General features: G+C 45.8%; 1 protein-coding gene across 2 annotated transcripts in view; it reads right to left on the bottom strand.

Moving 5' to 3' along the window:
* Window positions 1–22,055, bottom strand: part of PTCHD1 (patched domain containing 1) — a 55,260-nt gene extending 33,205 nt beyond the window's left edge. The window contains exons 1-2 of one of the 2 annotated variants that reach the window (XM_082376906.1): window positions 21,937–22,055; window positions 21,160–21,511 (exon numbers count right to left, since the gene is read on the bottom strand). In XM_082376906.1, the coding sequence (XP_082233032.1) occupies window positions 21,160–21,510 (351 nt within the window). In that variant the 5' untranslated portion in view covers window position 21,511; window positions 21,937–22,055. Of the gene's footprint in view, window positions 1–21,159; window positions 21,779–21,936 lie in introns of those variants that run through there. The other variant, XM_082376905.1, reaches the window with a different exon arrangement.
* Between the last annotated feature and the right edge of the window lie 1,381 nt (window positions 22,056–23,436).

Here is a 23,436-nt window from a genome sequence, read left to right as displayed (position 1 = left end):
CATTCTCTTATCGGTGGTCCTTTTGGGTTGTTATCAATAAAACTGCGATGGGCATTCTTGTACAAGTCCTTTTGTGGACATCTGTACTCATTTCTCTCAGGTATATGCAGTGGTGTGTTGGTAAACGTGTAACAGTAAGTTCTCTAACAAAAATAGCTCTGACTTGGCCAATTTCAAGCTACCAAGGGGATGTGGGTTAGGAAGAGATGTGCCCAATCAGCTTTCAGGAGCCAGTGGGAGCCAGTTTCAGCATACCACTGGGTACAGAGACCAGGAGTGGAATTTCAGAATCAGAGAGTAGGCATATATTTGGTTTAAGTTTTCCAAAGTGATTGTACAATTTTACATTCCCGCCATCAATGTGTGAGGGTTCCAGTTGCCCCATATCCTCAGCAACACTTGGTATTATCAGTCTTTAAAATTTTTACCATTCTGGTGGGTGTGTACTGGTACCTCATCTTGGTTTAAAGTGCATTTCCATGATGCCTGAAGCTTAGCACCTTTGCATATGCTCGTTAGCCATCTGGCTATCCTCTTTTCCAAAGTGCCTGTCCAAGCTGTTTGTCCCTTTGGTTATTGGGTTGTTGGGTCTTTTCTTTATTGATTTTTAAGAGAATATGTAAGTTCAAGACAAGTGGGGCTGGCTTGTAAAGAAAGCCAAAAAGAAGAGCTCCAGAGGCAGCCTGGCATGCTGAAAAGAGCCTGACATTGGGGTCACACAGACTTGTGATCATATCCAACCAAACTGGTGACTACCTGATAACGTTGAGCATATCCCCTTCCTGAGCTTCAGTTTCCACATCATCAAAATGGGCTTGCTATCTAGAGTGCTGTTGGTTTCTGAATGGGTCAATATAGATGGAATGCCTGGCAGAGGAACACATCACAGGTTCTTAGTAAATGTTGGAGCCTCTCCCCGTAAATGTTGGAGCCTCTCCCCGTAAATGTTGGAGCCTCTCCCCATCTCAGTCAGAATCACCTGTGAGCTTCTGTTCACGAGGCACATGATGGTTTTAATGCCTAGAAATCCCATATTCTTCCTGGCTGTCTAGTGGTGTCTTGTCATAAAGCTACCGCCTGTCTCATGATGTGAGGGCTTTATTCTTTGTGAGAAGTAGCATTTCTCTTTTTGTGGGAGGCACGATGGCAAGGTTTCCTAAGCATGATATTTTGCAGTGCCTTATTTGATGTGAGGCAGGAAGGATCTGCAGGGCACTTTTTAGAGCCATGTTCTCTATTTAGGGGGAGAAGCTGCTGCAGAGCAGGACCAATAAGAAAGTGAGGCTGCTTTGGAAAGGGCTGCAGAGTGAGCAGCCTACTTGTGGTCCCCAGCCCTCCCTTCTGGGAGTTCGGACTTGTGAGGAGCGATGGACTCAGCTCAGGCACCACCCCCTCCAGGAAGCCTGCCCTGGAAATGCAGACAAGGTCCTCTCTGGTCCCCTGCGTGTGGACACATCTGTCTCATCACCTGCCATATTATAAGGACATCTTCTTTCAGCTCTCTGAGTCTTATTCTTTGTTATATCCCCACTCCCAGCACAGTGCAGGCACACAGTACTTAAGACAGAAACGTTCTGGACAAGCCAACACACTCTTGCCCAGTCGCCTTGGCATCACCAGCATGCTTTAAACAGCTTCCACTTGCATGGCCTAAAGCCTAGTTAAATATTGAGAAGTGATCAAGCAAAAGAACTAGGTAGTTCTCAAATACTCGGGGGGGAAAAGCAAAACAAACAAAAAAGCAAACAGACAAGCAAGAGGAACCAGAACACGTGGGGGAATGATGGTCGCTACAATGAGTATATGCACTTTTATGTCAAAAAGTAAAGATGCTGTGACAATTTAAACACAAAACAAAACAGCACTGTAATGCTTTTCCAGCCCAGCTCTCAAGGGAATACACAGGCAGTTATTAATATAGGCAGTTCCAGAAAGAATAGGACATTGGAATTTGGAATAAGGAGATTTTTAAATTCTGAGCCTATTATTTATTTCCTCTCCCCTTTTCCATGCTGAAGTAGCTTTATCAGAATCAATATAAACCAGCCTGCAGATCTCAAAGTTAGTTCGGGTTCATTTAAGAAATGGCTGAGCCTAGGCATTACTCTGTTACCTTGTAAATAACATAGCTAGTAGAAAGCTGAGACATAGACACAGAAGTATCCCTGTAAATGTCACCTTAGTGTTTTCCATCTCACATTAACCACTTAACTCATTGTTACACGCTGTAATGTGCTTATTATATGTTATGAGGTGCTTCTGCACTATTATAATGGATATCAGTGAGCTTTGTAACTTCTCTTTTTAAGTTAAAAAAGGGGCAAAAATGTCTTTAATGGGGAAAACAGAAATGCTAAAGAAGAGACCATTTTGAGATGGAAACATCTTCATGGTGCTTTGCACACAGCTTTATGAAGAGAGATCCCAATAGGCAGCAAGCACCTCTCAGTGGGGAAACCCCAGATTGTTTTTACGAGCTGGAGACTGGTGGCATTGGCGGGTCACCCTGAAGAAGATAAACCACTAGCCATCGGCTACTTCTGACTTGAAGCTCTGAGGGCATGGTGCACGGCCCCAGAAGCCCTTCTACGGAATCCGGGGGCTTATTAGCAGTGAGCACTGACTGCGGAGGCTCCGTTGTGCCTGCTGGCCTGGTGACCCAGGTGTGGTGGTGGCGGCGAGGGTAGTGGGTGGGCAGGAGCAAGCGTTTGGATGGATTCCAGAAAGCAGCCTCAGCAACCCCAAAGGAAAGACTTGTTCAGAGGAAAACGGGAACAGCATCTGCGTGGATTTGGGAGAAAGGTTGGGAGGGGCTTCCAGAATATGCAGAGGGGCCAACGGCAGTAAAAACAAGGAATTTCACCTTGTTCTCAAAGCATTTAGTCTAGCCTCCTGAAGATTTGTTTGTATAAATCCTTCAAAATTTGGGGTTAACAGAAAGTTGCTGTTGTCGGTGGTTTTTTTTTTTTAATTGAAGTATAGTTGGTTTACAATGTTGTGTTAATTTCTGCTGTCATCATTTTTATTTTTTAATACATTTATTTATTTATTTATTTGTGGCTGCATTGGGTCTCTGTTGCTGCGCGCGGGCTTTCTCTAGTTGCACCAAGTGGGGGCTGCTCATCCTTGCGGTGCGCGGGCTTCTCATTGTGGTGGCTTCTCTTGTGGAGCTCAGGCTCTAGGCGCGCAGGCTTCAGTAGTTGTGGCACACGGGCTCAGTAGCTGTGGCTCGCGGGCTCTGGAGCACAGGCTCAGTAGTTGTGGCTCGCGGGCTCTAGAGTTCAGGCTCAGTAGTTGTGGTGCACGGGCTTAGTTGCTCCGCGGCATATGGGATCTTCCCGGACCAGGGCTTGAACCCGTGTCCCCTGCATTGGCAGGCGGACCCTCAACCACTGCGCCACCAGGGAAGTCCCTGTCATTGTTTTTAAATAAGCTGAAGTTATGTTTGGATGGCACAAACGAACTAAGGTTTTATTTTCATTAAAAAAATATATGTTTAGACAAGCCATGGGAAGACAGCTAGGTTGCAAGGATAATGGCTTTACACATTTTAACTCAGAGTCTTACAGTTTTACTCGATGTACAACAAATGGAAGAGGAAGGGCTACCTCCCTAATTTCTCCTGGCTGCCTGTCTGCTGCCTCCTCGTCATCCTCTGTGGTTCCAGCACGACTGGATTGAAAACCTGTGAGGTTTACCCTGCACTTCCCGCCTCCTCAGTTGGAGCCGGCTGCTTTCAACCCTGCCCATGTGAACCACCTGTGGAACTCTACAAACTCAGCTGCCTGGGCTCCCCCTCATACCTTTAAATCAGAATCCCTTGGCAAGGGCTCAGGTATCTATTTGAAAAAGCTTCCCAGGGGCCTCCACACACAGCCAAGGTTGACAAATCCTTGAATCATTCATCACATCCTGTGGATTTTACCTCCAAAATCTCTCAAATCCACCCTCTCGTGCTCCATTTCCATTGCTCCTGATTTGGTTCTAGCCCTTATAATCCATCTGGATGACAGAAGCAGGTTCCTAACTCATCTTTTTTGTTTTTAGCCGTTCCTCCAAACTGCCACCAGATTTATTTTTCTAGAACACAAATCCAAACCTGTCATCCCTCTGCTTTAAATCCTCCAATGGTTCTGCTCCGAATGAATGATGGAGCCCGTTTATTTCTTAGATGATGATGGACAACAGCTGCTCCTCATCCTAGGCAGGTGTTCTCTTAGCTTAAAATGTTTTCTTTTTAACTTTTTAAAGTAATTTAAGACCCACAAGAAGTTGTACATACAGTTCAGAGTTCCCATGTGTCTATCACTCAGCTTCCCCCTAATGATAATATCATACATAACCATAGTACATGATAAAAAGCATGAAACTGACTTGGTACAATCCTATTAACTCAACTACAGGCCTTGTCTGGATTTCACCAGTTTCTACGTGCACTCTTTGTGTATGTGTGTGTGTGTAATACTATGACACTTCATCACATGAGCTTAATTAATACGGTTTCAAAAGGATCTCTTTTTCTATGTAGCAGTGGTTCTCAAGTCTGGTTGCACGTTAGAATTTCCTGGGGGAGTTTTAAAAAGTACCCATGATTGGCCCTGCTCTAGGCCATGCTTTAGTCCAGCATTTCTCAGACTTTAATATGTACACAGATCAACTGGGGATCTTGTAACAATACAGATTCAGATCTTGTAGGTCTGGGTGGAGCCTGGGTGGAGTCTGCCGTCCTAGTGAGGTCCCAGGGGTTGCTGCTGCTGCTGCCAGTGTGAGGACCACATTTGGAGCAGGCCACCCTGTTGTCAGAGCAATGGGATGAGAATCTATGGGTGAGAGACCTAGGCATGGTATGTTTGAATTCCTCCAGGGATTCTACCATGTACCCAGGGTTGAGGACCACTGAGATATGGGATGGAATTCTAAGGCCATGTTACCCTTGGAGATCACACCATCCCAACCTCTCTTTGAACCATTCTAGGTCATTTCAGTCTCCTCTGATGAGCCATTCAGATGCCAAACAACCCTTGGAGTTAAGAAATCCTTGCTTCTATATAATCCATATTCTTCTGAAATGTAAATGTAGCCAGTGTGAGCTCTCTCAGCTTGCCTCTCACTTCCACTTTAATTTCTTCTCTATACTTTTGCCCATCTTGAGACAAAAGGGAGGAAGAGACTGTCTCTTCACATTCATACCCAAGTTCCAGAGAGATTGTTTCCAGTTTACCACCTAGTCTCTTTATTCCCTTGTCAATTAGCCTCCAAGCCCATAGATATTATAATGACAAACGCTCACTTTCTTCAGCACTTGACAAGACTTTCAGCTACTGACCTTGTTTTCTATCTTGCAGAGAAAACCCCAAGCCATCAGATGGAAATTACCCTCAACTTGCTGCCACCATATCTCTAAAAATACCCACATCCATTCGTTTCTATCCTCCCCCTCCTGTGAAAATCAAGGCCATGACCCTTCCTCTCTCTAAGATCAATTGCTTCCATTGGGTTCTGGCTTTCCTTTCCTTCTTCCTAGTATTGTTTATCCCCTCTTCTCCCATGTCCTCAAACTTTCTACTAGTTCCTTCCCATGAGCTTTGAAATAGGCTTATGTCTTTCGCATATTAAAAAAGGCCTCATTGACCCCACTTCCCTTCCAACTTCTGCCATAGCTCCCCTTCTTTAAGAAGCTCTTTACATATGCTGTCTCCAACTACACTTGAAAGAGTGTTTCACGCTTGCTAACTTCATTTCCTCACCTCCCACTCACTTCTCAAACCACTCCATTCTGGACTGTATCCCAGCACTCAACCAAAAGTCCACAATGACTTCTAAGCAGGTAAATCCAATGACTACTTTTCAGTCCTCATTTTTTTGAACTCTCAGCAGATTCACACAGTTAAGTCAAAATAGTACTTTAAACATATCTAAGATGGTTAGGCATTTTTGAGATTTTCGTGGGAATCCAATAGGTTCCATTAAGGCATGGGCATGGTTTCTTCACTGCTGCATCCTTGATTATGTGCCTGGCAAACAAAGGTGCTCAATATGTGTGGTTTGACCAAAACCCTCTCTCTCTCCCATGGTGAATTCCATGACACAATTTTCTCCTCTCCTCCTACCTCTCAACCTGGTTTTCCAGTGTCTATCTAACCGACTTCTCTACCTTTACCTACCTTGTAAATTTGATACTACTCAAGATTCTATCTCTGGAACTTCTGATCTTGTCACATTCATAAACTCTTCTTGGGCAATGAGTTCCATCTCCATGGTTTGGCTTGTCATTTTTATGCTGACAAATCCCCAGTTCACATCAGTGCTTCACCTCTCTTCCAAACTCCATATCTGAATTTCCATCTGCCTCCTGAAGATTTGCAAATACATATTATGGCAATATTTCAACTGGCATATGTCCAACAGCTGAATCTTTTCTTCCAAATTTGTTCTTCCACCTGTTTCCTGTTATGGTTAACATCCTTCTCCTCTTTCTACTTAACCCAGGTGGGCAACTTCTAAGGTGACTTCACCCTTTTCCCTTTGTTTACTCACAGATCCAGGGAAGCTCAAATCCTATTGATACCATCTCCCTATTTTTGGGATAGTATTTTCAGTCTATATTCTGAAGCACATTAGTTCCTTGGGTTGTTAAGAAGGGTCATCAAAAAAGTAAAAAGTATTCATGATCAAATGAATTTCAGAAATGCTGAACTGGATAGAGTTAAATAGATTTCTTTACAGAGGAGCTTTTAAAAGCCTTTGATATGCTAATGTGCATTCAATATGGGGCTACTACATGCATTGTTTCCCAAAGTTATTTGGTCACAGAAGCCAATTTTCTTTGCCGCATCACAGGAAATTTTTACTAAAGCACATTTTGGAAAATGGTGGTCTAATTTAGCCCCCATCTTTTCTCCTTCTGCAGCTTTTCTACTCAAAGCCTCTTGCTTACAAACTTACATATGTCTCCTGGGTGGAGGAGGGGATCTCCCCCTCTCCAATATCTTGCCTCTCCAACTTAATCTCTATACTTCTATAAGAACTGTCGTTATAAAATTTGGGTCATGACTCTCCCCAGAGTATTAGACATCCTGGCCCTTACTTCTGTCCATGTCATCCATATCCTTACTGATTTTCTGCCTGCTTGCTCTATCAATTACTAACAGAGGAATGTTGAAGTCTCTAGCTATAATAGTGGGTTTGTCTATTTCTCCTTTCAGTTCTATCAGTTCTTGCCTCCTGTATTTTAATACTCTGTTTGTTAGGTGTATACATGTTTAGGGTTGTTATGTCTTCTTGGAGAATTAATCCTTTTATCATTATGTAATGCCCCTCTTTATTCCTGAGAATTTTCCTTGTTCTGAAGTCAGCCATATCTTAAATTAATAATAGCTTTCTTTTGCTTAGTGTTAGCATGGTACATCTTTCTCTATCTCTTCATTTTTAACCTATCTGAGTCTTTATATTTAAAGTGGGTTCCTTGTAGGCAACACAGAGTTGGGTCTTGTTTTCTCTTGATCCACTCTGATAGTCACTGCCTTTTAATTGGTATATACCATTCATGTTTTAAGTAACTATTGATATGGTTGGATTAATATCTACCATAGTTGTAACTATTCTCTATTTGTTGCATTTGTTCTTTTTCTAAAAAAAATTTAGTGGTTGCCCTAGCACCTACAATATATATCAATACCTAATCTAAGTTCACCTTCAGATAATACTGTAATGCTTCATATGTAGTACAGTTGTAACACAGTAGTTCCAATTCCTCCCTCCTGTCCCTAGTGACATGGCTGACATTCATTCTACTTATCCATATGTTATAGTCAATCAATATATTGTTACTATTATTGCTTTAAACCGTTATCTTTTGATCAATTAAGAATAAGAAAGCTAAAAAGATTTTACTTTACCTTCATTTATTCCTTCTCTAACACTGTTCTTTATATAGATCGGAGTTTTTGATCTATGTAATTTTCCTTCTGCTGAAGAGAATTTCTTGCAGAACAGGTCTGCAGGCAATGAATTCCATCAGTGTTTTTTTTTTTTGGTGTGAGAAAGTTTTTGTATCTCCTTCACTTTGAAGCATAATTTTGTGGAATTACAGAATTTCAGGTTGGTGAGTTTTTTTCCTTTCAACTCATTAAACATTTCATTCCACTATTCCTGCTTGTGTGGTTTTTGATAAGAAGTCTAATGTAGTTCTTACCTTTGTTTCTATATGTAAGGTGTTCCCCCACCCCAATCCCCTGTCTTCTTTCAAGATTTCCTCTTAGTCTTTGGTTTTCTGTAGTTTGAATATGATATGCCTAAGTGTGCTTTTATGGGTACTTGTCCTCCTTGGTGTTCTCTGAGATACCTGGATCTGTAGTTTGGTGTCTATCATTAATTTTAGAAAATTCTTGGCCATTATTATTTCAAACATTTCTTCTGTTGCATTCTCTCTTCTCCTTCTGACATTTTAATTACGTGTATGTTATTTTGATATTGTCCTACAATTCGTGGATGTTCTGGGGTGTTTTCACTCTTTTGTCTCTTTGTGTTTCAATATGTGAAGTTTCTTTCATCCTGTATTTAAGCTCACTGATTCTTTCCTGGGCTGTGTTGAGTGTACTGATGATGGTCCATCAAAACCATTCTTCATTTCTGCTACAGTTTTGATTTCTAGCATTTCCTTTTGATTTATCTGGAGTTTCCATCTCTCTGCTTACAATATCTATCTGTTCTTGATGTTGCCTACTTTTTCCATTAAAGTCAACAACATATTAATCATAGTTACTTTAGATTTCTTGTGTGATAATGCTGACATCTGTGTCATATCTGAGTATGGTTCTCATGCTTCTTTTGTCTCTTCAGACTATGTATTTTTTCTTTTTTGCATGCCTTGTAATTTTTTCTCTAAAGCTGGACATGTTGTATCAGTTAGTAGGAACTAGGTAAATAGAATTTTATAGTAAGGACTTAGGACGTATTTAATGTTTGTTGTGGCTATAGGTACCAGAAGCTTCAAATTTCTCTATTGTCATTCTTTTTGTCTTTCCTCTTAACTTTGGCTTCCCTAAGTACTCCTCCTCAGAGAGAGTCTGTGTCTTGCAGCTCTTCGGCTATAATCCACTATTATTATATTGGAGCCCTGTTGGTGTGGTGGTAAGGTGATGGGAGGGTAAATGGTATATAATCTTTTGAAGAAATCTCAGTCTTTAAGTGGGCCTGTGCCTTGGGGCTATGACCTTCACAGATATTTCTCCAGTGGTATAGTTTTCTTCCCCTGCCTCCTACTCCCTTTCCTGGCTGCTGCACTCCTAATCTATTTCCTTGAAGCCCTGACACCTGTGGACTCTGCACCCCCAACTTACATGAGACAAAAGCTAAAGGGGGCTCCAGTGGGAAGGAGGAACCTGGGATAAAGTTTCAGAATTGTGCTCTGGCAAAGTCTTCTTCCCTGGAGAGTAGCCCTTCGTTATGGAGAAGACTAGGTGAATTTCAGGAGGATTACTTTTCTTCCACTCCCTGCCAGCAGTATGTCAAAATTACCATTTAAATGTTTCTACCAGAGGCATGTGCTCCAGGTCAGCAGATTGTTTCCATGCCTCTATGGATTTGGGGATGGCACTTTGCCCTGTGACCTCAGTTCTCTGATGTGCTCGAGAAAAATCACTGATTTTCAGTTCGTCTAGGTTTTTCCTGTTTTAAGGATGGGGATGACAACTTCCAAGCTCTTTACATGTCGAAGCTGAAGCCGAAAGCTCCTCCTTTACTCTGTTACTGATTGTAATACTACTTCAAGGGCATCTGGCACCAGGGGCCATGCCTTGCTCATCTATTTCTGTATTTCTTGGGGGCAATGTGGTGGAGTTAATTTTTTACTGACGCTTTAGAAGCCAGATCTGTGTTTCCATCTTGATTCCTCTGCTTATTAGTTAAGCTGTATGATGCATCGGTTATTTATTTGTGAAAAGCAGTGTTGTCGAATAGAACTTTTCTGATGATGAAAATGTTATCTGTTCTGTCCATTACAGGAACATGTGGGCTATTGAGCACTTGAAAAGTGGCTAGTGCAAGTGAGGAAATGAATTTCTTATTTTAATTAATTTAAATTTAAATCAGATAGCCACATGTGGCTAGTGGCTTTTGAATTGGACAGTGTAGGTCTAAGGCTTTAGAAGTGTAGACGATAGGTGATCAGATATGCTATTTTAAAATTCTCCTTGAGTAATTCAAAGTAAAAATATAGACTGATGTAATATTACATCATCTGGGAGCACAAGGCCATGTCAACAAAGCTTCTGGTTAGTAAAAGGTAGTCACGGACTGTACAGACACTTTTTATAAAAGGAGACGGTGATTTGGAATGTGTCAACTGAGTGACTAAGGTGGTTAGTCTTCTCCCCTGGGAATCCCCAGGAGGTTGTTCTCTTGCCCCAGACAAACACGTGTGCGTTCAGTGCAGATATTGGGAGGTTTGTGTGGCTTTAGGCATGCTGCACTTTACAAAGTTTGTTTACACACGTTATATCTCCTTCTGTCTTCCAACACCATGATGATGATATTGCTGATCCCATTTTATGGGTGAGGAAATGAAGACCCCAGAGAGGATAAATGACTTTTATCACGGACACTTTGATGGTTCACAGCCTCAAACACAGAACTTCGGGGCTCTGAAACAATGCTAATTCCACTATGCCAAAATCAGTACTCACTGAACTTCACTCCAGTTCGACTTCACCTCTCTCTAACAGAACTGACATCAGTCAGTAGTTGAAACTGAACATTAGCTGCCAGGGCCCTCCCCATGGACACCTCACCTCTGGCAACCACAGAGCTGGGTCCTTGTCTCAGAAACACAACATGTCGCTCCTATTTGTACCTGCTGCGCCTTCTGGTCTGATGTAAATTATGTTTCTGCAAAGGCAAATGGCAGGTGACCCTGTGTGGGAAGTCTTTGGAAGGAAGGAAGCTTTGGCCATCACACAGTGATGGTAGTAACAACATCCACACTGCATGTGTGTGGAGTGGGGGGCTATCTCTCTCCTCCTCATCTCTGAGCATCCTTTCTTCTACTCAGCCCCTTTCTCCTAAACTCCAGCTCCTGGAGACAGGCAGCAGGGGCAGGGCCCTCTGTCCAATATGCTTGCCTTAAACCGCAAACTTAAAGGTTCAGGCTTATGTAGTCTCCTTTGAATGACAGCATCATTCAAAATTAACGGCTGAACAAATAACTTTTTCACCCTGCTGTATCTGTTGTCCAGGTTTCTACAGACAGAGAGAAACTGCATGTTTAGAATTAGTCCTGGCAGCTAATTACTAGGATGCTTTATAGCAGTGGTTCTCAAAGTTTGGTCCCTAGACCAGCAGGAACAGCATCACCTTGGGAACCTGTTTGAAATGCAAATTCTCAGGCCCCACCCCAGACCTACAGAATTGGAAATTCTGGGGGTGAGATCTGAAATCTGTGTTCGGACAGGCCCTCCAGGGGATACCTACTCAAGGTGGAGAACCACTGCTTTAGCCTATGGAGGCAGTTAAATGGCACTAATTAGTCAGGATATATTATACAAAGGTTCTTCAGGTCCACCAATCCACTGATCTAGTCAGTGCGGTTCTCAGACCAGCAGTAGCAGCAGTAGCCCTGGGAGCTTGTTAGAAATGCGGAGGCTCAGGCCTGCTGTCTCAGACCTATTGAATCAGAATATGAACATTAATAAAATTCCCAGGGAATTCCAAAACATATTCAAATTTGAGAAAAATTGCTAATCTTCACTTAAACTGAGGTTAGTTTTGTTTGAAGAGTTTAGGCATAGAGAACCAGGAAAGTAGAGAAATTTTCTTTGATCCTAAATAATTGTAGATTTCTTTTATAACCCTATGAAAAGAAATTTTAGACAAGGGAAGGTGGAGAAATGCACTGACCTAAATGACTAAAACCCCCAGTCAGCAAAATTTTACATTTCACAGTTTCAAGGGGCTTTATTATCACTTGGCCTGGTTCTCCTGATCTCTGGCAATTCTGACACACTCTTCCCTTTGAAGTGCTTGTGGATCTACTTATGTGGGGAAGATTTCCCAGGGAAACAGTGTAGTCATGTCAATTAAGTGAGAGAGGAGAGTTATCAACTCGCTCACCTAAATTGCTGGAGAATCCCTTTCTGGCATGCTGGGCTGTGAGGAGCGGTGAAGAGAACCTTGAAGCTGGAGCCCACAGACTCCCAGAGCTTTTCATTCCAGAGATACTTCTCGACAAGAAGTGAACGCTTCCTTTGCGTGCAAAGCCCTGTCAAGCATGAAGCTTCTGAGCCTTGCTACTCAAAGTGTGCGCCACTGACCAGCAACATCACCATCATCTGAGAGCCTGTTAGTAATTCAGAATTGCAGGTCCCACCCCAGGCTGAATCAGAATCTGTATTTTCCCGAGATGCCCAGGTGATGTGTGGACATAAAGAGCCTAAGAGCAGTCAGTTTACTGAGCATGACCGCTTGCCTACATGCTATACCAAGACCAGAATAAAAACGAGACAACAGTGCAAAACTAAAAAAATTAAGGTACTGAGTATTACGAAGATTTTTTTTTTGAGCACTTATGCTAGTTGTATAGCAGAGATGCGGTTTTTATTGAGACAATTGGAAGGAATTGACAAAGCCATGGTATTTGACAAATTCGTGGAGCCCATGGAAGAATGAGCAAAGGAATCTCCCCTTTAATGCTGAGAAATTAACAGTTCTAGTGTTTCTGTTAAACTCACCAGAGATACACTGATTTTGTACCAGCATCATTTTCTAAGTTCACCTCTTAGAACAAGTCTTTGTTACCCTGGGCTCCCTCTTGAGAAATTCGAAGCTGAATGACATCAGAATGGTGATCTCTTGAACACTGATGCTACAGCTGGGAAAACCACTCGTCCTTGATTTTTAAAAAATGTGTTTCATGTTTACATTTGAGTATGGGTTAGGCCAATGTTTTGAGACTTTACTTCATGTACATAAGGACACGTGTAGTGGAGAGCTGACTTTGACGGTACTTGCTGGGGACTGCAGAGTGCTCTGCCCTCCCGGATGGGAATGGACCACTGGAGACTGAGGTCAATTTACACCTTTCCAAACTACTTGAACCAAAAGAGGTGGTCAGGCGTTTGGTTTTGGTTTTTCTTTGTATGAGTTTCTCCCCATATAAAGTAAGTATCAACAGATCCTAAGGCAGAATGGATGCTTATTGCGTATCATCAAGTTTGAAACCAAAATTTATCAAGGATGAGAAGTGAAGACAGATCTAAAGAAATCACATGGTCATGCTACCCGGCAAAATTATATTCAAGCAAAATAAATGAATAGGGAAGGCAGAGCGTGTTTTCCATCCTACAAGCCATCAACCAGCGACAATTTATTAAGCACCTGCTGTACATTCCACATTATACTAGTTTCTAGGAGAGATGTGGGAGTATAAGACATTGGTCCTGCCCTTGAAGAGCTTTATGATCTTAAGAGAAAGTATCACATGACAATAGAGCAAATTATAGAATAGTATCTAGTTAAGCATTAAAGAATGTGGGTACAACTGAAAGCCAGATAGATTTAAGGGAGGGAGGGAGCCATGAATTTGGGAAGGCCTCACAAAGTAGGAGACATGTGAGTCTGACCTCATAGTAAGCAGCGGGTGCACTTCTAGTGGGGGAGAACAACACAGGTAGATGTGTGAAGATGGGGGCTGTGAAAGGGGGGCCTGAAGGCTCCTCCTGTATTCCTGAAGGGAAGAGGGGCTGGACACAGGCCACTCAAATGTGAGGGCTTGATATAAAACCACAAATCCAGGTGGCATCCAGGTCCAGCTTGGAATCATCTTTACCACCATCCAGTGGCAAAAATGAAAATGGCAGTTACTTATCAACTTCAAGAATAACTGAACAGCTATGCTGGGTCATTCTTGCCTGGGTCATGGCCATCTTGTTGAGTGAAGGGATGAACATCCCTTAGCAATGTGGGCCCTAAACTCCTAGAGGTATATCTCTAGATGGGGGTAAGACCCTTAGTGCAGATGCTCTCAGGGCTCCACCTGTATTCTCTCCACTCACACTCACCTCTACATGTCAAGGCTGCTCACCGTGAGCACCTGCAGCTCTTTGCCTGTGGCTTTTATAAAACAACAACGGAAAACAATTCTGATTATGGGAACACATACAGCATCTGGAATTGCTAGAGATTTATTTACTGTGCCGGGCTGCAGCCGGATCAACTAATGATGGCTGGAGACTTGGGAGAAGAATATCCAGGTCCTTCACCCACAGTTGGGATAACTTGGATGGAGGTTATCCAGTGTCTCCCAGAGTTCCCCAGTGAGACTGAGCCCTGGGTGCCCGCAGTGGACACTGGCTTGAGAACACTCCCTTGACTGGCTTCCTGCTACTCCCTATTTCATGTCCTCACTTCCTTACCGATGTTTTTGAATATCATGCCCCAAGGTAACTGCCTGCACTCAAATCCTCATCTCGACTGTACTTGAAGCCCACAAGTTAAACCTAAAGTAGAAGACCTAACAATGGGGATCTTTCAAAATACCAGAAACAATATTCTCAAGAGGATTTCCTGGAGAGCAAGAAGATAAAAATAACTTCCCTGTTCCCTCATTGCCTTCTTTTGTTCAAAATATGACTTCTGAAGTTGAAGGCATGACATATTATTCCCATATGAAATAACAACTGGTGTTGATTTTCCTTTTTTTTTTTTTTTTTTTTTTGTCTTTTAAAGGTTAGAGATTACTCACCTCCCCTGCTGGTCATTAAATCAGTCTGGCAGGGTACCTCGGAAGTTCTGTGGCCTTCCGGGCATGTGGCAGCAGCACAGGCAGTGTGACTTCAAAGGCCTGCTTCAAGCCTATCTCAGGTATCACTTGGGGCTCATACTGAGCCCCAAAGTCAGGTACCAGCTGGCATATACCACAAAGTCAGAGCTGATCAGATCCCCTAGCTCCTGTGCCAAGGGATGCTGCAACCTCTCAGGTAGGAAACAAATAACTTCTTTTAGCTTACTTCTTCTCTTAGTTATCACAAGAAGTCACCGGTTAAATGCTCAGCTGTTGGATGAGGTTTGTAAGTCTGGTGAATTCTGAGAGGTTCAGTCTTTGTGTTTGTTAAAAAAAAATAATCATCCTTCTCCAACTCTAATATGGCATCTGTCAAGATACTCTGAGTCATTAAAAAGGTGGGCTTCCTCTCACACTACAGCTTTATATTTACATTTCAGTTTAAATTAGCAGTTTACCCAAAGTTTGTTCCAAATGCTTATCTACATGGGCAAGTAAAAGATTGCTCCCCAAATCTAAATGAGACAAACAGAGTGGGCATTGGAGGATACTAGTCACACAAATGACATGTGCTTAGAAGTCAGACAACCCTAGAATGATACTGAACTTGGATTATTCAGATGCACCTCCCATGAAATGCAAGGAGAATGAAACGAGATCTCACCCTCTCCTTACTTTGCTCCTAGTGCAAAAATAAAGTGCAAAAGGCAACTGGCTGGTCCAGCAGATGCACGAATGCTGCCCTTTCAGGCCTGGCCTCAATCTTCTCTAAGAGTACATGCCACTTGGATAACTCATCGAAGTGACAGGACTGCCCAAGGCATCATAGCACCTGTCACCAGACAAAGCACCCTGAGATGCTAAGAGCACATTCCAGTGTCTGCGGAGATGACCTTTAAGGTGCCTTCCAAACCCAAGGGTCTTTGATCCCCTGTCCTTTGGATGCAAGCTCTTCGTTTGTCATTTTATGTCCAGAAAGGCAAAGCAGCTGGACTAGGCAACAGAGCACGGCCTCCTGTCTCCTCGGCAGGTCACTGTTCACAGTGGGGTCTTACGCAGTGTCAGGAGAAGCCCGGCCTAGTGGGTGACTGCTACGGACTGAGGGTCAGGCCTGCCAGTAGTGGGCACTCTGACGAGTCCCAAGGCCAGCAGCAATTCAGCAGCTTTATCATTCAAGCAGTTAGACCGTATTCAGTTTCCTGGGTTCCTCTACATTGGGATTTAGACCATAAAGGACAGAGCTCTAGGCGAGCGAGATAAGTGCATCTTGGCGAAGGTTACGTTGGAAAATCTGGTCTTTGGCCAATTGCCCGAGCGAGCGTCTCCTCACAGGTTGTAGTATTTGTCCCCAGTCAAACTTCTGTAAGATTTTTGGATGTGAACTTCTCTTTGGCATTTTTTTATTTTACATAATCAATGCAGATGAAAAAATCCCAGCAAAACAAAAAGAAATACACACATGAACCCTTTCAAGCAGGATTTGGGGCCAGAGAATTCTTTGCTGTATGGGGCTGTCCCGCGCACAGGGGATGTTTAAGAGCGTCCATGACCTCCACCCACTAGATGCCAGTAGCAACTCACCCCTGGTTGTGATGAGCTAAAATGTCTCCAACCATTGCTGAATGTCCCGTGCAGAGCACAATCGCCCCTGATTGAGAACCACTGCCTTAGAGATTACTTAACAGCATTAACTTCCTGAAATTGCTCCGGTAAGGGGGTTTTGGAATGTAGTATAGGAACTTCTTTATGTAAAGGACCAAAGAGTAAATATTTTAGGCTTTGAGAGTCTTAGACTATCTCTGTCTCATATTCTTCCTTGTTTTTGTTTTGTTTTGTTACAATCTTTAAAAAATGTAAAAACTCCTACACTCAAAAATAGGCTGGAATTTGCCGATCCTTAGACTGTAGAGAAAGACATAATGGCGATTCCTGTAATGATTGAAAGTGCTGAGACAGTATTTGGAAAAATTGGGATCTTGATCCAGCTATCAGGTCTTTGTGACCCTGAGCTAGCTGTTGTGCTGCCCTTCGTGGAAAGCTTGAATTAAATAATTCCAAGTTAAATTCTATCAATCTCATTTTGCAACTTAATTCTCCTTAATATAATTAAACATGAAAAGTTTAAATAAAGTAGAAATCAATATTTGAACAAAATGAGATTCCCCAGTAAAAGGAAGAATGTCTGCATAGTGAGTATGTGTCCTTCCCTTGGTTTAGAATAAAACAGCCTATGAGGTCCCCCTGAAAAAGAGGACGTTATGCAAAGGAGACGCCCCTATGCAATTGCAAAACTGAAAAGTGTTTTGATATGACTACAGAGGTGATCTTGGAAAACGAGAAAGGAAGAATGGTATCTTGGAAAAAGAGAAGCCTTAGAATCTGCCTATAAAGTTGTACACATAAAAATGTCATTTTGAAAATACATTTCAGAGTAGTTTCTGTGGAATTTTCTTTGCCCATCACGTAAACGTCTGAGCAAACTAGGGCAGGTCCCTTGGACAGATATTTACTGAAGGTCTACTCTGTGCCAGGAACTGTGTGAGTGAGGCATTGGAGTTGAATTCACCCGGACCTGGCCAACGAACAGCACTCAAACAGGAAATCGCTGCATTCAATCATCCAGAGATTTTTTTTTCCAGCAAAATAGTCTATCTTTCTGTCTTTGTATATTGCTAATTACAAGTATCTTATGCTTTACTTTGGGCATGTAGAGTTTCTGTAAGTGGATTTCCATTGACACTAGGCAGCATCAGTCGAGAGAATGTCCTTATGATCCAACTGCCACTGTTAGAACAACGGTATAGGATGGGGATGAGACTTTGATTGAATATACCTCATTTGGATACCAAAAATGTACATTTAAAATCATTCAAGTAGTTTATCATATGGGAGGCAGTAAATGATAGTGAAAAGAGCACTGGGCGGGGAGTCAAAACCCTGGGTCACAGTCCTGGTTCTGTCCTTGTCTTTTTTTCTATAGATAATTCGGTTAATTTCTAAGGCGCAGTTTTCTCATCGGTAGAATGGAATCACACCATTTCTCCTGCCTACCCTTAGGTGTTTGATGTATTTAAACATACTATATGCTTATAACTTATAAGCTGTTATAAAGGTGATATCATTATTATAAGGAATGGGCTAAATTGGTTCTTTACACAGATGGAACAAATCAAGTATTGTCTTGGTCACAGCCAGATCAGTTATCAACTAAGACCTGCTTACACTTCACTTTGGGTGATCAGGAAGAAACATATCCCTAAAAGCTCGGGAGGCACTACTCTGAAATTTGCTCTGAGATGAACATCATGGATTTTTGTTAAAATATAATAATGAGCTAAATTTAATATTCTAGTGAAATGAAGACTTTTGAAGATCAACATGTATTTAAAGGGGTTCAGAAATTAATGGTTGATCCTTTGCCAGTACCATCAGGCCCCACCTACTTTCACCCAGAATTACATCTTTGCTTCTGCAGCGTTAGAGTCTGAAGCCTCAGAGGAAACCATTGCTAGGGAGAGTCACCTCTCTCATAGTCTGTGGTCAGACTCTAACGCTGCAGAGGTCAGAGTATGGCAGTCATGTCACTTGCATGAATTTGAGAAAGCTCCTGCAAAGCAGATCAGCTGGGTTGTCAAGGGTGGATTATTTTTTTCTGTGATACTCTCAATTATGTTTTTGAAAAAAACCAACCTGGATTTTCATTTTTTGTCATCATCCCTTCCCAGTCTATTTTTGATCAGAAAGTCGTTGGACTAATATTGCCAGGAGGATCGCCTTCACTGAACAGGTACAACCCCGGAGCACTACGAGGAGTGAGTGACACAGCCCTGCAAGTTACTTCCTTCAGTTTTGTCGTGGGGCATGAGAAAGCCTCAAGCCCTGGTTATGCTGTGTCCACTTTACTTCCAGTGCGATGTTATAAAACAGGCAGGGGCTGGCCGGTGTTGGGTACAATGTTAACTGTCAGTGCTCTCCTTGGTGCCAGCAACAAAGTATCAGAATAACACTAGTAAGGGCGGAAACAGTGACTCTTTCACTCCTAACATCTTGTGTAAAGGACAAATCTTTCATGTCTCTAATAGAAAAAAAGAGGAAAAAAGTAAGTGCTTGTTCCCACACTTTACAGTACCATGACTACCGAGGGTCCATTTTTCTGTCCCCCTGCTCCATACCTACCAAATATAGGCGTTGGATATAAGAAGAAAAAGATGGATATATAGAATTGAAGGCAGTTCCCTCAGTTTCATGAGTCTGGGTTTTCATAAGCTCTGTGAATTCATTTTCACCAGAGAGCCATCAGCTAGAAATGAGTTCTGACCACTATGCCACTTGGTTTTGATCTTCCCCAGAAACCTAGAACCTGAAAAACCATCCCATTTCTTAAAACAATTCACTCACAAGACCGCCGTCCTTTAAAGTTACCCTTTAGATATGAAGGCAAAGCCAGCCTCCCTGGCTCTCCAGTCCCAACTTTCTCTTCTAATACGGTTTTCTGTCCTGAACAGATCAAAATCAAATAGGAGAGAAACGGTCCAGTTGAAAAGACATCTTATGTGCCCGTTGATGTCTCATTAACCTTGAGAGTGAGCAGAACTGGTGACTGCCCGTCAGAGTGGCGTGACGGTTTGTTAGGGGGAAAAAACACCCAAAAAACCAGCCAGTGGAAACATCACCTCAAAAAACAAAAAACAAAAAACAAAAACAAAAACAAAGAGAAACATCATTTAGTAGCTCATCTATCAAAAGATGGGGCAGCCTTCTAAATGTCAGGACTGGCTAAATTATAGTTTCCTTAAGCCTATGATGAAACTACTACATGTTTTCTTGGGAAAGCATTTGGAGCAGTATTTATCTGTGTGTCAAAATACGGTAACTAAAGTATCGGGGGGAAAAAAAACCACTTCGATGTTGGAAGCATAATCATGAAAAAAGCAAACAACTCAGGATTAACGTTACTAAGGTTCTGAGGTGAGTATGTGTGATGCTGTGTGTGCCATTGAAAATACCACGAGCCACCAATGTGCGAAGGTCCTGACTCCACTGAGCCTCTAGTCAGATTCTGCTCATTACTAATTGCTGATTGATAACATGTCAACAAATACAGGGTGGAAAATTAGCTTGTCTCTAGGGGGTTACCTGTAGAGTAAAAGAGAAGGAAAGAGTCCCCCAGGTTCACTGGCTGACTCCCGGTGGGATAAGTAGACTAGAAATCTAACCAGCCTCCAAGCCTGGATCTGGACCAGAGACCCACACAAAACCAGCACCTTCCATCCCTGGGCCCCAGGGCTCCAGCTGGGACTGGTTCCTGTCTGCCCTCCCCAGAGGAGTACCTTAAGTAAACAAGACCCAGAATCCCCACCAGGGCTTGGGTGGAACATTCTCACCTCTTTCTGCTTTTCTCTCCCAAGGTCTCCACTTTTCCAACTCTAGTCCTCACTCCTCTGCTTTCCTTAGGAACTTCCTGAAAGTTATCACCATTAACCTCACTTTTTACATCAAATTCCCACCTCAGGCTGACAGCACAGCCTGTTTCTTTGAGTGTCACCCTCTAAGCAGCTGCTCGGTTTCCTGTGCTCTTCTCAGGGCCACACAGCGTGGCTTCTGTCCTCACCCTTCTGGCTCTGCCCCTCACCCTCACGCCCAAATACACCCAAATGAAAGTGCATCAGTCGAATCCCTCATTTCCCAAAGAACTTTTTGCATTTCAAAGGAGAGGAGCTACTGTGAAAGATGAAACAACTGCGAATTACAAACGTTCTCTCTCACCCTATAAGTCAGAGATGGCTACCTCGCCCGGGGAAGAGGGCAGCAGGGCAGCCCCGGTCCTCTCTCCAGGACCATACTTCTTTCTGGTGGATGGGAGGCATTTCCTTTACCATCCCGCTCACAGCCCCTCCGAGCAGCCTTTTCCAAAACACTCCCGGGTCAGAGGAAGGGAGAAGAAATGAGGACAGGGGAGAGGGGTCTCTGAATCCCCCCAAGATAGTATTTTGTTTTCAAGTAGCAGGACTTTCTAGAATGTCTTCTCTAGTTCGGTTCCTTCTGGCCCAGTTACCCCAAAGCCTCCCCGCCCCCAAGACCACTGCAACCAAAACAAGCGCACGGACCACAGCACCGTGGCCGCCGCCGCCCCAACTGTTGCAGCGGCTGCCGGGGTGGCGGCGACGGCGGCCAGGGCAGGGCCGGGCCCGGACCCGGACGCTCCCCGCCCGGGAGGCTGGGAGGCTCCGGGCGGCCTTCGAGGGGCGCGCGGTGCAGCAGAGCCCCTGCGGCAGTCGCCTGGGATGGGAGAGGCGGCGCTCTCAGCCCGGACCCCCGCGCTCAGTCAGCCCAACCGCGGCAGCGGCGCCCGCAGAGGCTGCCCGTGCCCGCCCCCCTCTCACCTTTAAGATCAGGTCGGTGTGATGCTGGTCCAGCATGTTGGCTTTCTGGAAGGAGGTGACGATGACCCGGCCGTAGCGCCCAGGGGTCTGCAGGTCCGAGTAGAGCCGGTGCTTGGAGCGGTTGACCGGGAAGAGGCTGTTGACGAGGTTGCGCTCGATCTTGGCGAGGCTGTGCTGGGGCGCCAGCAGGTGCTCCACGCTCTCCTCGACCTGGTAGCGGCTGAAGCTGGCGCCGAGCAGGATGGAGATGAGCACCGGCGCCGAGGCGAAGAAGACAGGGTGACTGGCAATGAAGTGGCCGAGCCGGGAGAAACACGTCCTCAAGCCCCTGTGCAGAACCTGCCGCAGCATCCTAGAGCAGAGCGGGCGCGGGAGGAGGGCGAGGCGCACGCTCGGCGCGGGCTCGGGCGGCGGCGGCGGCGGCGGCGGCGGCGGCGGTGGTGGCGCCCGCGGCGGCGGCGGCGACGGCGGCGGCGGCGGCGGAGGCGAGACCCGGTGCTCTCCCGGAGCCGCGGCACCACCATCGGGGAGTCCCGCGCCGCGCCTCGGGAGGGTCCCCTCGGGCCGGAGACACGCCCTCCTGCCCGCGGCCGCGCCGGCCCGGAGAGCCCCCCAGCTTGGCGGCCTCCGCGCCGCCCCCACCCCGCCCTACCCCGTGCGCCCTCCCCACCCCCCGCCGCCTCCCCGCCAGAGGGGCTCGGAGCGGCGGGGCAGCGTCCCGGCTCAGCGCCGGAGGTGCCCGGGGCAGCCCCCGCGGCGCGTCATGACCCCACTCACCCGACCCCCGAGGCCAACGACGGGGTGGCGCGGGGAGTGGCGGCGGCGCTATCGCGGGGAGCTTCTGCGCGCCAGCCTAGGAGCACGAGGACGGAGAATTCCAGGCTACACCCAGTCCCCTCCCCTCCCCGCACTCCCCTCCCCCGGCCCGGCCCGCCGCGCACGCCCTCCCCTCCCCTGTCCTCCTCCGGGGAGACCCAGAGATGAATAAAGAAATGGCCCCGATTTTCCAAACAAAAAGTAAAGAGTTTTCCCGGGGGTCGTCGGGCGGACCCGCTCAGAGCCGAATCCCCCCAGAGGCGGAAAGGAAGAGGCTGAAGACTGCGTGCGCCCAGGCTCTCTCGCCAGGCTCAGGTGGTGGCGCGCACTGGCTGGTGCGGAGAGGGGGTGGGGAGCGAAGACGCTCGAACGTGGAAATCACGCCTCCTCTCAAGTAAGAGCCATTTAAAATATCCCCAACATTGCAGCTTCCGCGGGACCACAGAGTCCGGGTGTGCGTCTGGGGCACGTCCACTCCAGAGGCGCCTCTGGCGAGTCTTCTCGCTCTCAATTAGGGTCACTCCAGAGTGGGTTGGACAGTTCTGCTGCGCGCCCCTCAACCTCCCCACACCGTCCCCCAGTAATAAAAGTGCTGATAATGATGGTCAGTCGGTGGAGCCGCCGGTCGCCAGGGCTCTGTTGCTCCCGGACTCCCGCCTCTCCGCACTGCCGCCGCCGCCGCCGCCGCCGCCTCCTCCTCCTCCTCCTCCTCCTCTTCCTCCTCCTCCTCTCTCTGTCGTCACTGGCGGGTCTGGGGGACCTGGTGCGGCGGGGCTGGAGCGGGCGCCCCTGCGGGCATAGAGTGTTTGTGAACAGCTGGTTAGGGAGTCTGTAGCGTTACTCCTCTTCTCTCCTCCACCCCGCCCTCTCCTCCTCAAATGGGCGAGTGTGGGAGTGGGGGACACCTTATCTCAGACCTGGAGAGATGTGGTCTCCGAGAGTGCCGAGCCGCAGGGGGCGCGGGGGTACCCGGGGGGCGCCGACGGCTCGGCAAAGTTGGGCGTGTGCTTGTGCGCGCCAGCCGTGAGCTAGAAGGCAGCCACTGTGGTTCCCCTCGCACACCCCCTCCAGAGAATTCCCCGAGAAGGCGGGCGCCGGCTTCGGGCCCGGGATAGACCTGCGGCGGCGGCGGGAACGGCCACGCACAGGTACAATTTAGCGCGGTTCGTTGCGCGCTCCAATCCCCGGGTCCATCCATTGCAACGCAGACCGAGCGGGATCTCGGAGTCTGGGCCGCTGAGGCGCTCCGTCCGGCCAGGGGGGTGGGGACCGGGGCGCGGAGAGGGGTCCCCAGGCTTCGCGCTTTGAGCGCTCGGCCTTCCCATCCCACGCCTCCGGTCGCTCCTGCTTAGCTTTTTAGTGCCAAGGGTCAAGCGAGACGCGGCGGTGACTGGAGGCGCGGTCCCTGGAGTGTGGCCCGCACTACTGAGCATGGGCATGCATATTAATCAAAGCTGAAGG

This window comes from Balaenoptera borealis (assembly GCF_965194805.1).
Source record: "Balaenoptera borealis genome assembly, chromosome: X".
In the NCBI taxonomy this organism is placed as follows: domain Eukaryota; kingdom Metazoa; phylum Chordata; class Mammalia; order Artiodactyla; family Balaenopteridae; genus Balaenoptera; species Balaenoptera borealis.
This window is presented reverse-complemented; position numbering and strand designations above follow the sequence as displayed.